This window comes from Silurus meridionalis, chromosome 9 (genome assembly GCF_014805685.1).
Source record: "Silurus meridionalis isolate SWU-2019-XX chromosome 9, ASM1480568v1, whole genome shotgun sequence".
Classification (NCBI taxonomy): Eukaryota; Metazoa; Chordata; class Actinopteri; order Siluriformes; family Siluridae; genus Silurus; species Silurus meridionalis.
In genome coordinates, this window is record NC_060892.1 from 1,552,389 (window position 1) to 1,569,145 (window position 16,757).

Consider the following 16,757-nt stretch of genomic DNA (forward strand, 5'->3'; position numbering starts at 1 on the left):
ACTTTTTGATATGCAACCCTCTTACTTCATCAGCAGTGTGTGCTCGCAGGCATTTTCCTCTTAAAGCTGTTTTTTTGTTTGGTTTTTTATTTGGATAAATAAAACGGTGAAAATGAAAAAGGAGGTTTGAGGTATCGGATATTTGAGATATTAGAAAGGGACCATGGAGGGCATCCCAAGCTTCTGCATCGCTGCCTGATTTGGGAATTTCACTGTCTTGGATTGCAAGATCCTGCAGGGGATAGTGAGGATGGCAGAGAAGATCAATGGTGTTTCCATTTCCTCCATCGTGGACAATTTCAGAACACGCTGCATCTATGAAGAAACCAGCACACATCCCTCACACACATTGTTCACCCCCTGATGTCTGGAAAAAAGGTAGCATAGCTTTTTGACCCCCACATCCAGAGGAGGTAGGAGGTCTTCCCCCAAGCCATTAGACTCCTCAAGACAAAGTGACCGAACACACACACACACACACACACACACACCATATCGTTTAGCCCTGAAATGCTCCTGGAGGAATGCTGTGTTTTTTCCTGGGTACTGCACGGTATATGGTTGAAAGGATGGTTAATTCCACTTGACTTGACTTTGTTAGTACACGATTATTTGTGTTGCACTTTTAGAAATTGTCCCAAAACAGCTCCCTGAGATCATATGAAGAAGAAACCTTAGAAGGATCCAATAGGTGATGGTGGTGAAGGAAAAACTCTGTGAGATGATGAGGATGAAACCTTGATTCCAAATAGAACCTCATCATCAGCACCAGATTTTCATCCATTAGAGTAACATCATGGTTGAGTTTATAAACGGTTCTGTAACTAATCATTTTAGTTTGCCAAAACTATTCATGGAAGTCACAGAAGTCCAAGTCCATCTTCAAGGTTCCTTGGTGTTTACCATCGACAGTAACCTCATAGATCTTTCAGAATGTTCCGGTGGAGCCATCTTCAGCAGACTGGTGTGATAGGGTTAAGTTGATGGTGTTTAATCGCGTCACGGTTCAGTTTTCTTGCTGTTTTTTTTTTGTGACGTCACGGTAGTAGCTGTCCTCGTAACGGTGGTGCTGAACAAGATGGCTGTGCGGCGGCTCACGAGAGGCTGACAAGACGAAGACAATTCGCTGGTTTTGTCGCCCCAAACCCAGGCAGAAGAGCCAGGACTTATGTAGGAACGACAATCTTGGACAGCCGACATTCCAATTTCAGCTGCTTCAACGGGTGCAATTTGTACCGTGAGATCTCATTTCGATCTCCAATCTCCGGCAGCTCCTGGTTGGACGCGTCTCAGCCTCCAAAAATCTCTTCATCTTTATTTATATTAATTATCTCATTTATTAGAAGCAACCAAAAGCCGCCAACATAGCTGATAAACTGCAGAAAGAGATGTCACTGCTTTGTGTCGGAGGTAAGTGAAGCTTTATTATACTCAGTGAAGTGTGTGTGTGTGTGTGTGTGTGTGTGTGTGTGTGTGTGTGTGTGTGTGTGTGTTGGACCACCAGCTGTTGGTTATAATGAACGTTGGCAAATGTGTTCACTTTCAGATATAATCTCACGCTGTAAGAAGGCTGTGAATGTTCAGTGTGCGTGAGGATTCCTCCTGAATTTTCGGGTTTCTTTCTTTCATTGTAAAAACGATCGTGAAATCGGATCAGTCAGGGGTCGTGGTCGTGGATCAGTCGGAACACGACGAAAAGCAGCCTTCGAGCAGAACTACCAGATCCGTTCATTCTGACATTTACATCTACTCCAGACTTCGGGTTTTTTTCCTTCAACACTTGAATGTAATATTATAATAATGATAATAATAATAAACGCTCCTGGGGGCAGTGGCTGAGGGTCCTGGCTTCGTGTTGAAACGCTGTCAGTGTGTAGGGGCGTGTTCCCAGCTTTCTCCTCATTCTGAAGCAGAAATAAACGCTACTAGGTGGTTTTGTAGACTGCATAAGGTTACAGTGGGCTGTTAGACTTTTTTCTTTTATATATATATATATATATTATAATAATATATTATTTATTATATATGTGTGCGACTCATGTTATGTGCAAAGCAAAATCCGTGTTAATTAATTAATTTGCTGGTTCATTAATTCATTAATTAATTAATTCATTCATTCATTCATTCATTCATTCATTCATTCATTCATTAATTCATTCATTCATTCATTCATTCATTCGTTCATTCATTCGTTCATCTTCAGTAGCTGTTTCCTATCAGGGTTGGGGTGGATCCAAAGACCATTAGGAAAACCAGAAGTGAGGCAGGAATACACCCTCAGTAGAGACGTCAGTCCATCACAAGTCACTATGCACACACACACACACACACACACACACACACACACACAAAATCAATTTTGTAGTTCTGGTCAGTGTCACTTGTGTGTCATAGTAGCTTTGACTTTTTTAAGGATCCATGATATAGTCCAAAGTATTGAGACACCTATTTTCCCAGCCGTTTGTGGTTCTTCAGCAAACAGCACAAATTCTGAGGCACTCGGTTGTATAGACAAAGCCTAAACTAAAACCTTCTGAGCAACTTTTGGGATGAATGTGAACGCTGTCTGCACCCAAGGTCTCCTCACTTCACCTACATCAGTACCTGACTTTACTAACAACCTTATGGTTTAATGAATCTTCACAAATCTCCACCAAATCTCCAGAGAATCTCGCTGGTGAGGTTAATATAACAGCAAATGGAGACTAAATATGGAATGGGATGTTCAATAAACCACACACTAATCTTATGCTCATGAACTTTTGTCTATACAGTGCTGTCTCAAAGCAAATGTTCGCCTCCTCTTTTGCCTGTAGGTGCTTTTATTCCATTTCTATATTCCCAGTAATGTGAAGAAAAGTAATAGTGTCATTAGAGGAAAATGATCTGCTATGCAGTCTGTTTGTAACTGATATCTTGTATCTCCTCTACAGATTTAACTTACATACAATACAATCCACTTTCGGAGTGTAACTCCTGCTATTGTCATTACTTTTATACAAAAGATTTGACTGGAAAGTTTTATATTGTCGTTATAAGTAAGTTACACATTTTCCAGTTCCTCCCACTATTTCTTTTTTGTTGCATAATAGCTACCAAGCTGGAAGGGTAAGGGTTAATGTGTGCTTCCTCGAATACACATGAAACCATCCTCCACATCTCATGCAGCATCGTAGGGCAGCTGAAAACGAGGTAACAACTGCCCTTCTTTATACACATGTACACCCACAACCAGCGAGTGTCCTTCTGATAGACAGGAGACAGAGGAATGTCATGCTTCCCACCCACATTTTTTTTTTTTTACATGAACTTATATGTAGTTCATCTGGCACAAAAGTGTAAAAAATTTGCGGTACAGTTTATAAAATGGTCCATCGCCCACATTTAGAGGGCGGAGCAACTTCAGGATTGAGGCCCACACTGGTATGAGGAGATAGAAATGATCAGAAACGTGAAATAGTAACACCTTTCAAACCTGGACTCTGAAACCGCTCTGATCCTCACCCGAGTGTTAGTTCAGGTGATTCATTGGAACGTGGCTTTCAAAATGTACTCACGTGACACATTTCTCACCCCCCCATGCCTTGATATGCACCGTATTGCCCCGTGTGCGTGATAATAAATGAAGTCCATCACAACCTGCGTCCCATTTGCATGCACGCCTACCAGTCTGCCACCAGTCCGTAATGAATCAGGTTTCAGAGTTTCCAGCTCCGGCGTTCAGCGAGCGCGTGAGTGTGGGCGAGTGTCAAAGAGATCCGACAGATTCCTGGCAATCGCTTCAATAACCCGAGCAGATGCACAGTACCCAGGCTTTGTTCGTTCTCCAGTGGATTTTTTTTTAATTTGTGTGTATAAGTGTGTAAAAGTGTGTATTTCACTGCTCTTTAGTTTCATTGAATTCTATTTGATTTATTCTTTTTTAAGAAGTTAAATGATACAATGTGTGAAAAGGGTCAGATGTTTGACACTCATTTATTATTGAAATTCAAACTGTATCTTACACTGTATTTACGAAAGTTTGTGGACACCAGGCCCTAAGATTATTTGGTGCTTTTTGAACATCCTGTTCACACATTAAGTTGCCATTTGTTGTTATAATAACCTCCACTCTCCTGGAAAGATGTTCCATCTCCATGTGGAGATTCATTCAGCTACAAGTGTGTTAGTAAATTCAGGTACTGATGTAGGTGAGAAAGTGAGGAGATCTGGGGTGCCATCAGTGTTTACATTCATCCCAAATAGGGCTGAGATCAGAGCTCTAGAGCAGGCAGCTCAAGATCTTCCACGCCAACCCATGTATAGCATATCTTCATGGAGCTGGATTTGTGCACAGGAACATTATCATGCATTTGTTGTTGCATTTATTGCTCTTTAATTATCATTCTTATAAATTCCTCTCACTTTAATGTTAAATCAATAACAACGTGAACAGGAAATATTCTTTAAACGCGTGCTTCTTATACGTGTCTGCTGTTTCCTGGTACGATTTGTTCCAGTTCATCAACAGCTTTAAAGAGTTACATCAGTACAATTATATCTGTTCCTTATAGACAAAGGGGCCGCGTTCTCACCGTGTTCATTAGATCTGCAGACTATCTGTTTTTGAGACAATTTTCATCTCTTTTGTTATTTCACTCTTCACCCAGACAGCCTCATCCGTCATCATTCCGTCCATAATGACCATGTTTTGTGTGTGTCTTTGTTTTGTCTCAAAAAGTAAGTCTGTTTTTTTTAACCTCCAATAAGAGTGGGAGGTTTTAATGTTTATAACTAATCTTAAACATTAATTTAATCACTTTTGAGTTTGACAAATTGTGATGTCTAGACGTCTGGGTCAGAGCGTCTCCAAAACTGCAGCTCTTGTGGAATGTTCTCGGTCTGCAGTGGTCAGAATCTATCAAAAGTGCTCCACACCATTCTTTAATAATTTGTGTATATTTTTTCACTTCGTTGCTTTGGAGTAAAATGCAGTTGGGTTTGAACTCATTAAATTCAGGCTTTCAATCCAAAGATATTTTATTACTGTGACTTCGTGCCGAGCTTTTGGGAGCCGCCCTAACAAGTCTCAGCTCTCTGTCACACTAAAGCGGTTATTTTTAGGCATGTGGATACGGCACTCGGCAGCACTGAGAGATTAAACACAGCTCGTGTTGAAGACATGGAGAGGGAGAAGAGATGAAGAGCTAAAAGCCACAAAAAATCTGTGTGATATAAGAGCTTGTAGAATGGGTTCCAAGACACAGCAGATCTGATCCGCTGGCTCATGGTGGTTCAGCATTTTTCTTTTGGGTCACTGGCTTGTAAGGACATCCGTACATCTCTCCTTTCACGTCTGCATGTTTATGTAAGAGCGGTCCTGTGTAATCAGACCTAGTGTTCAGCTGATTTGAATGATGTTATTGTATGTATTTCAGCCACTTTTCAGTCATCATCAGTGAAATACGATCAACACAACAGTACGTGGAAATCAATCGGCTGTCAATCCGTCTATTTTTATATGCTGCCTAAAATGATCCTACATTCTCTGGGTTTCTCTCTCATTATTCCATCTCTCCTACATACACTCATATGAAGTGATCATCCCATCAATCTAATCTTTCAGTTCTGGGATTCTGTCGAATGTACAGATGCGTAAGATCTCGACAACTGATCTTAATAAGAACTAAATATTTTTTTGCATTTGTCCCCAAGAAGAAATAGTCGTGGTTTCACAGGTCAATCAAACCCCAGCTAATGTTCCAGTCATCCCAGATATTTGCACCAGAACCAGTGAAGTACCTCATATGTAATTTATACCCCAAGTAGTCGAAGATTTGATGCTTATGATAGGAGGAGAACGAGGTGAAATGAGATGAAACAAGGATTGTTCCATTTTGGTTATATTTGGATGCTCAATGTCTGATTTTAAATAGTACTACAGTTTTTCTCTTAATATTATATCACTTAATATTATTAGGTACACCTGTCCAACTGCTCGTTAACGCAAATTTCTAATCAGCCAATCACATGGCAGCAACTCAATGCATTTAGGCATGTAGACATGGTCAAGACGATCTGCTGCAGTGCATCAGAATGAGGAAGAAAGGTGATTTAAGTGACTTTGAACATGGCATGGTTGTTGGTGCCAGACGGGCTGGTCTAAATATTTCATAAACTGCTGATCTACTGGGATTTTCACAACCATCTCTAGGGTTTACAGAGAATGGTCCGAAAAAGAGAAAATATCCAGTGAGCGGCAGTTCTGTGGGCGCAAATGCCTTGTTGATGCCAGAGGTCAGAGGAGAATGGCCAGACTGGTTCAAGCTGATAGAAAGGCAACAGTAACTCAAATAACCACTCGTTACAACCGAGGTATGCAGAAGAGCATCTCTGAACACACAACACGTCGAACCTTGAGGCGGATGGGCTACAGCAGCAGAAGACCACACCGGGTGCCCCTTCTGACAGCATAAAACAGAAAACTGAGGCTACAATTCGCACAGGCTCACCAAAATTGCACAATAAAAGATTGGAAAAAGGTTGCCTGGTCTGATAAGTCTCGATTTCTGCTGCAACATTTGGATGGTAGGGTCAGTGTTTGTCCATCCCTTTATGACCACAGTGTACCCATCTTCTGATGACTACTTCCAGCAGGATAACACACCATGTCATAAAGCGCAAATCATCTCAGACTGGTTTCTTGAACATGACAATGAGTTCACTGTACTCAAATGGCCTTCACAGTCACCAGATCTCAATCCAATAGAGCACCTTTGGGATGTGGTGGAACGGGAGATTTGCATCATGGATGTGCAGCCGACAAATCTGCAGCAACTGCGTGATGCTGTCATGTCAATATGGACCAAAATCTCTGAGGAATGTTTCCAGTACCTTGTTGAATCTATGCCACGAAGTATTAAGGCAGTTCTGAAGGCAAAAGGGGGTCCAACCCGGTACTAGTAAGGTGTACCTAATAAAGTGGCCGGTGAGTGTACAGCCTATAAATAAATTAGATTAGATTAGATTAGATTAGATTTGATTTGATTTGATTTGATTCAATTTGTCATTGCACATGGTTACGGTACAAGGCAACGAAATGCATTTACCATCTAACCAGAAGTGCATTAGTAGCAGTGTACAACATTTACATAAATTATGGTTGGTAAGGCAGTGATATATTTAATAAATAATGATAAATGAATAAATAATATGAAATCAATAAAATGGATATAAATAAACAATACACAGAGTGGGGATTATACACAATGAGATGGTTATTGTACTCATTGGACAGTGCAATAAAGAAGACGTTGTATACAGTATTTATGAAAATACATACAGTGTATATATATATATATATATATATATATATATATATATATATATATATATATATATATATATATACACGTGTATAAAATGATATGTAGAATGTAAAAAAGGAGGCTATTAGTTTGAGCAACGGATATAATAGTGCAATCTTGTACATTGTCTTTTAATTTAATGCTGTAATTTCATTTGTATTGTTTTTCGGGGCATCGATGTTGCGCTGTACATACGCACAGGCAATTTAGCCCATTTCTTTAAATTTGCCGACACGTGAAATGCAAATCCTTTTTCCATCATGAATTATTTCAAATCAAATAAAGTGTTATTTGTCACATACACATACATACACAGTACGTGACATGCAGTGAAATATCACATGCAATATATCTGGATGGTACATAATAATATCGATGTACTATTTGCGCTTTCCTTTAATTGTTTTTTAATATGATAGCCATCGTTCAGTTTCAGGGAATTCTGAAGAGCATCTAACGGATATGAGCAATAAAATAAACTTCCGAGCCACTCAATGCTGCTGAGGATGTTTCCACATGGACAACCTAAAGAGCCATTAATATGAACAGTACTGCTACTAATGCTGAAGGATTACAATCGCCTACAGTTCTACACTCGAGTCTCCATCAGTGAGCTGCTGATAACATCAACAATAATGGAACTCTAATGAATGTATATTCTACACTACACATATGGATATTAAAAGTATTTGAGACACCTGACTTTTCCAGCCATATGCGGTTCTTCACTAAACTGTATGAAGTAGGAGGCACACAGTTCTATTGGATGTCTTGGATTTGGTTCATTTGGAACTACGAGACCTAAACTACAATTCCTCTGTGCAGCTCTATGAAGATATGCTTAACATGGGGTGGAGTGGAAGATCTCCAGCTATAGAACTCAACGATGACTGCAAACTGCTTCCTCACCTCACCTACATCAGTACCTGATGTGTTAATTGTGGCTGAATGAATCTCCACACTCGTCCCAGAAGACTGGACGTTATTATAACAGCAAATAAGAACTAAATGTGGAATTAAACATTCAAAAAGAAGCAACATCTTGCTCAGACGTCCACAAACTATCGTGTAGTTTACTTGAACATGGTGACTGTTATAATAAAGAACCAGGACACTACTGAACTCAACACCATGGTATTAAGTGCAGTGATTAAACCATGATATATTATATTATTGTTGCTGCTGTGATGTCGAAATATTACCAATGAGCTAACGATCCACACAAACCCTAACCTTTCCAGCCATCATGGACATGAAAGTGCACCTCTCAGAAGTGAGAAGTCCTCAGGGGGTTTGTATAGACATAATTACAGACATTAAAGTTAGATTTAAAAGAGACAGCGTGGATTTCTGCCGATTCCAAAGTAAAAGGTGGGTGTAGGGGATTAACGGCAGAGCTTTGAATTTAAATGCCACACTGAAGCTTTGCATCTACGTTACATGGGTGTACATGAATAATGGAGAAGTATAGTGATGTCAGCTTGCCTACAGAAGTATAAAAACGAATGTACGCATGCTGTCAGTGGGTTGGGGAGAGATTACACTGTTTTGCATTTTATTCATCTTTTTTCTTTTTGTTACAGTGAAAAAAGCGAAGCTAGATGGACCACAAGGTAGGCCAGAACTCTTTTACCATCACGACTTGGTTTCTAGTTACAATCGCAATTCCAAAAATAAAATAGAGTAAAATGTAAACATTGCAATATATATATAGCAATGCAATGATGTGCAAATCTCATAAACTCTATATTTTATTATAAAAGAACATAGAAAACCTTTTAAAAATTTAATTTTAATAAAAATATAAGGTAATTTGATGGCTGCAAAAAACTGGGTAGCATCTCCTCTTCTTTTAATAACAATCTGGGAACTGAAGGGACCAGTTGCTGGAGCTTTGGGAGAGGAATGTTGTCTTATTCATGTCTGCTACAGGATTCTATCTGCTTAACAGTCCTGGGTTTTCTTTGTCATATTTTTTGTTTCATTAAATGCCAAATGTTTTTGACTGCACTGCAGGTAGATCAGTGCAGTACCCAGACTCCTTAAAATGTTACACCTCCTCAGTTTTAACTTTTAATGTTTTCTATGTGCTATTGTGAATAAAATATGAGTTTATGAGATTTAATTTTACACAGTGTCCCAACTTTTTTCTGGAATTTTGTCCGGCTTACTGTGTGTGTGTGTGTGTGTGTGTGTGTGTGTGTGTGTGTGTGTCTGTGTGTGTGTCCAGAAAAATTCAACACGTATGTGACCCTTAAGGTGCAGAACGTGAAGAGCACCACCATCGCTGTACGAGGCAGTCAGCCATGTTGGGAACAGGACTTCATGTTGTAAGAAACACTTCTGCTTTTTCTCTCTCACTCTCCCTCTCTTTCTCTCTCTCTCTCATTCTCTCTCTCCCTCTCTCTCTCTCTCTCTCTCTCTCTCTCACTCTCCCTCTCTTTCTCTCTCTCTCTCTCTCTCTCTCACTCTCAATCTCTTTCTCTCTCTCACGCTCCTCTCTTTCTCTCTCTCTCTCCCTTTCCTCTCTCCCTCTCTTTCTCTCTCTCCTCTCTCTCTCTCTCTCTCTCTTTCCTCTCTTTCTCTCTGTTTCTCTTGCTCCCTCATTCTCTCTTTTCACTCTCCTCTCCCTCTCTTTCTCTCTCTCTCTCTCTCTCTCTCTCTCTCTCTCTCTCTCTCTCTCTCTCTCTCATATATATATATATATATATATATATATATATATAAAATAATGATTTTTGAATGTTACTATATTTTTACATTTGAAGCAGTTTATTCTTTTAAGTATCCATAACATGTAACAGTCTAATGGAGGCTTTTTGTTTTAAATCCCTGGGTGCTGGAACACATACACATTTCCCTAATGGCTCCAGTCTCCTGTGCATTGATATTATCATGGGTTGTTGGCAGCAAATTTGTTTTTTTCAACAGACATTGAACAGAGTTGCTTAAACATTTTTTAGGCATTTAGGCATTTTTTAGGCTCTCCCTTTGGCTCTACCCTTCTATCACAAATCACTCCTGCTATCACTCTTCTCCACCCACTCCACCCTGCCTGCACTCTTTTCTTCACTTCTCTAACACACTCTCCGATACTTTACACTGTTGACCCCAGGTACCTGAACTCTTCCACCGTCATCATTTCTTCTCCCTGCAACCGCACCCCTCCACTGCCCTCCCTCTCATTCACACACATGTACTCTGTCTTGCACCTACTGACTTTCATTCCTCTTCTCTCCAGCGCTTACCTCCACCTCTCCAGGCTCTTCTCCACCTGCTCCCTACTCTCACCACTAATTACAATATCATCCACAAACATCATAGTCCATGGAGACTCCTGTCTGACCTCGGTAATCAACCTGTCCATTACCACTGTAAACAGGAAAGGGCTCAGAGCCGATCCTTGATGCAGTCCAACCTCCACTTAAAACCAGTCTGTCATTCCAACTACATACTTCACTGCTGTCACACTGTCCTCATACATGTCCTGCACCACCCTCACATACTTCTCTGACACACCAGACTTCCTCATACAATACCACAACTCCTCTCTCCACCCTGTCATACGCTTTCTCTAAATCCACAAACACACAATCAACTTCTTCTGACCTTCTCTATACTTCTTCATCAACATTCTTAAAGCAAATAATGCATTTGTAGTGCTCTTCCTCAGCATGAAACCATACTGTTGCTCTCATATATATATATATATATATATATATATATATATATATATATATATATATATATATATATATATATATATACTATATGACCCGAATGAATTTGAATGGGAAAAAACATTTCCAGCTAAATCTTTTTGTAATGGTTGTGTTGAAATCCTTCTCACCATCTCTCTTTCTGTCCTAGTGAGATTAACAGGCTGGATCTGGGCCTGACTGTGGAGGTCTGGAACAAAGGGTTGATTTGGGACACCATGGTGGGAACACTGTGGATCCCTCTGAGCAGCATTCGCCAGTCCAATGAGGTATGGCACAGATGGCACGCTCGCATCCAACAGCCTGCAGTACTACTCACCCTCTGTAGGCCTATACATGCAGAATCTGGCCAGCTGGCTTTCAATACATTTCAGATTATCTTATGTGTAACAAAGATTTTCGACTAAAAACACAAAAATGTGCATCTTAAAATGTATATGAAAGACATTGGTAGGAAGAATCTAATATTATAAAAAGCCCAGATTCTATAGATACATTTACATACACATAGATTATTTGGGCAAACGTATTGGGACACCTGACTGTTCCAGCCGTATGTGGTTCTTTCCCAAACTGATGGCTGTCTTTGGATGCTGTAGCATAAGATTTTCCCTTCACTCGATCTAGGAGACCCAAACCAGTTCCAGCAGCAATGCTAAAACTCCATTAAGATCTGCTCTTCTTTTACAGCATTTGGCAGATTCCCTTATCCAGAGCAACTTATATTTATCTCAGTTATACACCTTTCTCAAGATCCCAGCAGAAGCAGGTGATTTAAACCTGCTAGACCTTCCGAGCAGACATCCAACAGCTTATCCACTGATCTACCACTTCCCATGGGTTTACATGCGTTGGGGTGACCTGGTGTTTTTAGAGATTTGCCCTCGACCCTATTGAGCATGAATGAATCTGAGCGCTGACTGAACCCCAGAATCTTCACCTCTCTTACATCAGTACCTACATTTTTTTAACCCCTGTGGCTGAATGAATCTCCATATAATCTAGTGGAACATCTTCCCAGAAGATCTTATTATAGCTTATTATAATGGCAAATGGAGTAAAGAATGTGGAATGGAATCTTCAAAAAGTAAAAGATATCAATCTTTGATCCATACAGCATACAACTTCATGATCTAGAGCCTTTCCAGGGGAATTAATCCTAAATAAATGTAAATGATGTATAGTAGGGAAATCAACCTTCTTAATGAACATATAAAATGACATAAAGGTCAAATGTAGATTTTATTAAATTGATTATACTCTGTATAGCTGTCATGGTGCACAGAGCATATCTGCAGAGAATGCAAACCTTAGTTTGAATTATGTATTAATAGTATAGAAGGAGTATATTTGTTTGCTATCTACTTGGCTGCATTAAGACCTCACTGGGCCATGGAGGTCTGAATACCTGCAGAATTTTGGAATTCTATCATCCAAACTAATCTAAAATTGATAATCAAAACGACTGTGTTTTATCCGTTCTATGGAATAGCTCTCATTTTTACATGTCAAAGATCATCCCTTATGCTGACCTTTTTTCAGGTTTGGACTAAAGCTCCAAGGTGAAGCTAATAAAATGTAAATTCCATTTAACAATAAAACAACACACTTGCCAATCAAATCGTAGCTTATTGGATAAGTTGTTGGACTTTTGCTTGGAAAATACATGGTTTCAAATCCCAGCATTGCCAAGCTGCCCCTGCTGATCCCTTGAGCAGGTCCCTCAACCTTCAACCGCTCAGCTTTATAACTGAGATAACTATAAGGGTGTCTGCCAAATGCCATGCATTTATTCTACATTCACTTTTTGAACTTCTTGCGCTGGCTGCGAGTCTCAGAAATTTATGGACTGTGATGGGGAGATGGTAGCTTAGTGGTTAAGGCATTGCACTTTGGCTCCAAAAGTCATAAGCTCAAATCCCAGCTGCACCAAGCTACCACTCCTGGGCTTCTGAGCAAGGCCCTTAATCCCATGAGCTGCTCAGTTGTCTAAGTGAGATAAAATGTAAGTCGCTCTGGATGAGGGTGTCTGTTAAATGCTGAAGAAATGTAGAGAATTTTAAAGATTATAAATTTGCCTTTTAATTTCCTGTTGAACAGGAAGGACCGGGGCAGTGGATAACTTTGGACTCCCAAGTCATCATGGCCGAAAGTGAGATCTGTGGTACCAAAGATCCAACTTTCCACCGCGTGCTTCTGGACACACGCTTCGAATTGCCTTTAGGTAAACTGAGCATCGTCATCTATCTTCATTCTGTGACACTACAGAGCTACACCCAGAACTACAAGCTGTTGAATTCTGTGATTTTAGACATTCCAGAGGAGGAGGCTCGCTATTGGGCCAAAAAACTGGAGCAGCTTAATGCCATGCGGGACCAAGACGTAAGTATTCTCATTCATCTTCAGACTTTTTGGGCCAGAAGGCCAAAACTGCTTTTTAATTAAAAGAAATAGTCTTAATAAGCATTTATTTTTTTTCCTGAACAACTGGTTTAATTATACTGTATGAGATAAAACAGGCTGAGGGGGTAAATACCCATATCAAGAGGTTCATGATTGGCTGAGAATTTTATTGTAGAGTTTGTTTGTTTTTTGTATTTGTTCAAATGCTTTTATTTCGTTCATTTTTAGATTTATTGTTATTGCTTTGATTATTGGAACTTAATATTATTTCGGTTTAGCTCTTTGTGTTATTGTAATGTGTTTCTGTCTGTCAACAACTAAACATATATAAATAAATAAAAAAACAAATCGCTTCTTCATCATCTGGAGCGAACTGCGTCTTTATTACCTTCGTCCTTCTCACCCATGTGAAGGACGTTAAAAAAATCTTTATTGTCATTACTATCGGCTCGACTTGTGTAATCGCTGCGTTGTTGATTTATGCAGTATTCGTATCAGGAGGAGCTTGAGAGACCACTTCCAGTGCCATCCACACAGTGCTGTAAGTCGACACGCCACGCTCAGATATCACGCTCAGGCCCAGAATCTCATTCCACAAAATTAATAACCAGCCCCAAAGGTAGGAGGTGTGTTCTGAAAATATAGATACTGCAGTCAGTATTTTGGTGTGTGAGTTTTATCATGGAGACAAGGTGAGAACGGCTTCTGGGTAAAAGCTCTGATTAGAAGTAGATGCAAACATATTGCCGTAATCGCAGTTAGCCTGGAGCAGCAAGGTCATCTTCACCCTGTGCTGATGTCCGGTTTAAACCCGTGTCACGTCTGGATCGTCTGAACCACTAGCTCATTACGCTGCAAAAAATAACAGTCTAAGAAATAAATGCATGATTTGAGAAGATACAGAGCAGAAATAAGTCAAATGATCTGCCAATGCAGTAAGAAAATTACACTTGGTAAGATTCTTGAAATAAGAACAAAATGTCTAAAATAAACAATAAATAATTTAAATTCTTAAAACTGGCTTGTTGATCATTTTTTGAAACAATTTTCTTTTCTTAATTTGTGTTCAAAGATTTTAAAACCAGAGAACAAGAAAGTACCTCTTAATTAAGAATCGTCATTATATATTCTGTCTTAAAAAGCATTTAATCTAGAAACAAGATCACTATTAAAATCAAGATCACGCATACATGCATATTGCATATTGTCAACCATTATTAATTCAAATAAAGACTGACTCGTAACACACGATGCAATAACAAAGATAAATCATTACCATCTCAAAATACTCAAACTTATTGCAACATAAAACATTATTGATTGTATTTTGTCGTGACTGAACACTGAAAGATCTTCAACATGAGAAACTGAACTACAGAACAACTGTAATAAAAAGCCATAAATACTTTGTTTAAATAAAAAGTTCCAAAAAATAAGAGCCAGACTGGATAATGTTGAGAAAGAGTGTGGCGACTTCATACTGCAGACTCTTACAATTTGTTTTTAGGTTGTAAATAAATGTGTTGGTGTCGACATAAAACAAGGGAGGTCCTAAGTGTGATTATTAAGCTTTAAACCAGTTATTACAGCTAAAATAAAGTTATAAACAAGATACAAAGCCAAATGATGCCTCTGATGGTAATTAGCAGGTAAAATAACTAACTTTAGGTAAGAAAAATATATAAATAATCTTAAAACAATCATTATAATATTATACAATCTGCAATTGTGTAGTATTTTATTCTTAAAAAAGGATTAATATGATTTTTATGGTTAGAAATAAGATTTTAGTCTAGACTGTGCCATCTTTCTAAAGCTGGTTTTCTCTTTTCCATTGTAGGTAACTGGAGTCTATGGGGAGACCAACAAAGTAAGCAGCATTCATTTGTTTTTCTTAGATTTCAATCCCATCTTCTGTAGTTCTACACAAATCATCACACAAATCATGCTTCCAGATGATGATCCAGACAGTGCCGTGGACGACCGAGACAGCGATTACCGCAGTGAGACGAGCAACAGCATCCCTCCTCCTTTTTACACCACATCCCAGCCCAATGCCTCCATGCACCAGTATCCCATTCGCAACATGCAACTCGGCTCCTGCATTGATGACATGCAAGAGTACGACTACGATAACCAGAGACCCATGAGGTACACAGAAGGCTTGAGTTCTTACACTTGTGTAATTCATTCCAATTGTGGTTTTACTACATGAATTGTTCTGTAAGACTATGAACTCTCATAATCCTTATGAACTTTCTCAGAGTATTCAGGGTTCTGTCTATATAAACTCTTGGATGAGCTCTTATTGTGCATGTAAAATTGGTGGTGAGCATCACAGGAGCCTTCTCAGACCTGAGTACTGGAGATGTTTTTGCAAGCCTTTGCTTGTCTCCTCATTAACAACATTTTTCTCCAAACTTTCCAAAAGATTTGAAATCACTTTTGGAAACTGGTGTGGCATCAAATGCTGGGATACATTATCGCATAGAAATTCCATCCTCCTCTCCTCTAGGTGGTATCAAAAGTTTCGAGTCTAGCATCCAACAGAACCGATTGCTTTAATCTAACGTCCTCTGTCAGAACCTGGTAGTAGAACTCACTATTGATGATGTGACCCCTGGGGATGATGCACAATGCCGTGAAAGTGGAAATAGATAAGCATGCACTTGGTCGAGCTGCGGACCTGCCTCGCCTTTTTGGCCATGGAGATGAATGGCTTTTCCACTGTGAAGACAGCGACTTTGTCCCGGGGTCGTACCTGTACACCCAAGTTTTGTCAACGGCTCGTCCATGGTACGCTGACCAAGTTCTTGCCAGACTTTGACACAATGTTTCTTCTGCTCCTGGGTCAGCTCCAATTTTGAAGCAACATGGCGCATGTTCAAATCCCACGTGAGAATCGCCGAAACTGAACAATGGCAGCGATGTTGCGGATTGTTTTCCAGCGATCATCCTGCACAAGTTGCAGAATGGTTTTTCAGGGGTTAAGCTTGTTGAAGGTCTTCCTCATCTCTTGTCGTCTTTTAGTGATGTTCTTTCGCTAAAGTGAGTGTGCCACTCAAAATACCTCAAACATCTTATTTCACATAGAATTTCTCATTTGCTCTTTGCTTGCTGAGGTGGGAACGCATGTGGTCAAAATAGCACCAGTTGAACAGCTCCCAATGTATACAGGACGATGACTTACGAAGGTCGGTGCTCCCTGTGACAGTGCGTGCAAACATGTGCTGCCATCTGTTGGCGTGTTACAAAACTAGTCTCAAAACTTTTTGATACCATCACATTA

The 16,757-nt window shown here is 39.6% G+C and overlaps 1 protein-coding gene across 1 annotated transcript in view; it reads left to right on the top strand.

Annotated features, from left to right (window-relative positions):
• The first annotated feature begins 945 nt into the window (after positions 1-945).
• Positions 946-16,757, top strand: part of unc13a (unc-13 homolog A (C. elegans)) — a 63,081-nt gene continuing 47,269 nt past the window's right edge. Inside the window, exons 1-9 of the mRNA XM_046857580.1 lie at positions 946-1,410; positions 8,930-8,959; positions 9,577-9,676; positions 11,217-11,334; positions 13,166-13,289; positions 13,377-13,447; positions 13,955-14,009; positions 15,309-15,338; positions 15,424-15,619. Of these exons, the coding sequence (XP_046713536.1) occupies positions 1,389-1,410; positions 8,930-8,959; positions 9,577-9,676; positions 11,217-11,334; positions 13,166-13,289; positions 13,377-13,447; positions 13,955-14,009; positions 15,309-15,338; positions 15,424-15,619 (746 nt within the window). The 5' untranslated portion in view covers positions 946-1,388. The remainder of the gene's footprint in view (positions 1,411-8,929; positions 8,960-9,576; positions 9,677-11,216; positions 11,335-13,165; positions 13,290-13,376; positions 13,448-13,954; positions 14,010-15,308; positions 15,339-15,423; positions 15,620-16,757) is intronic.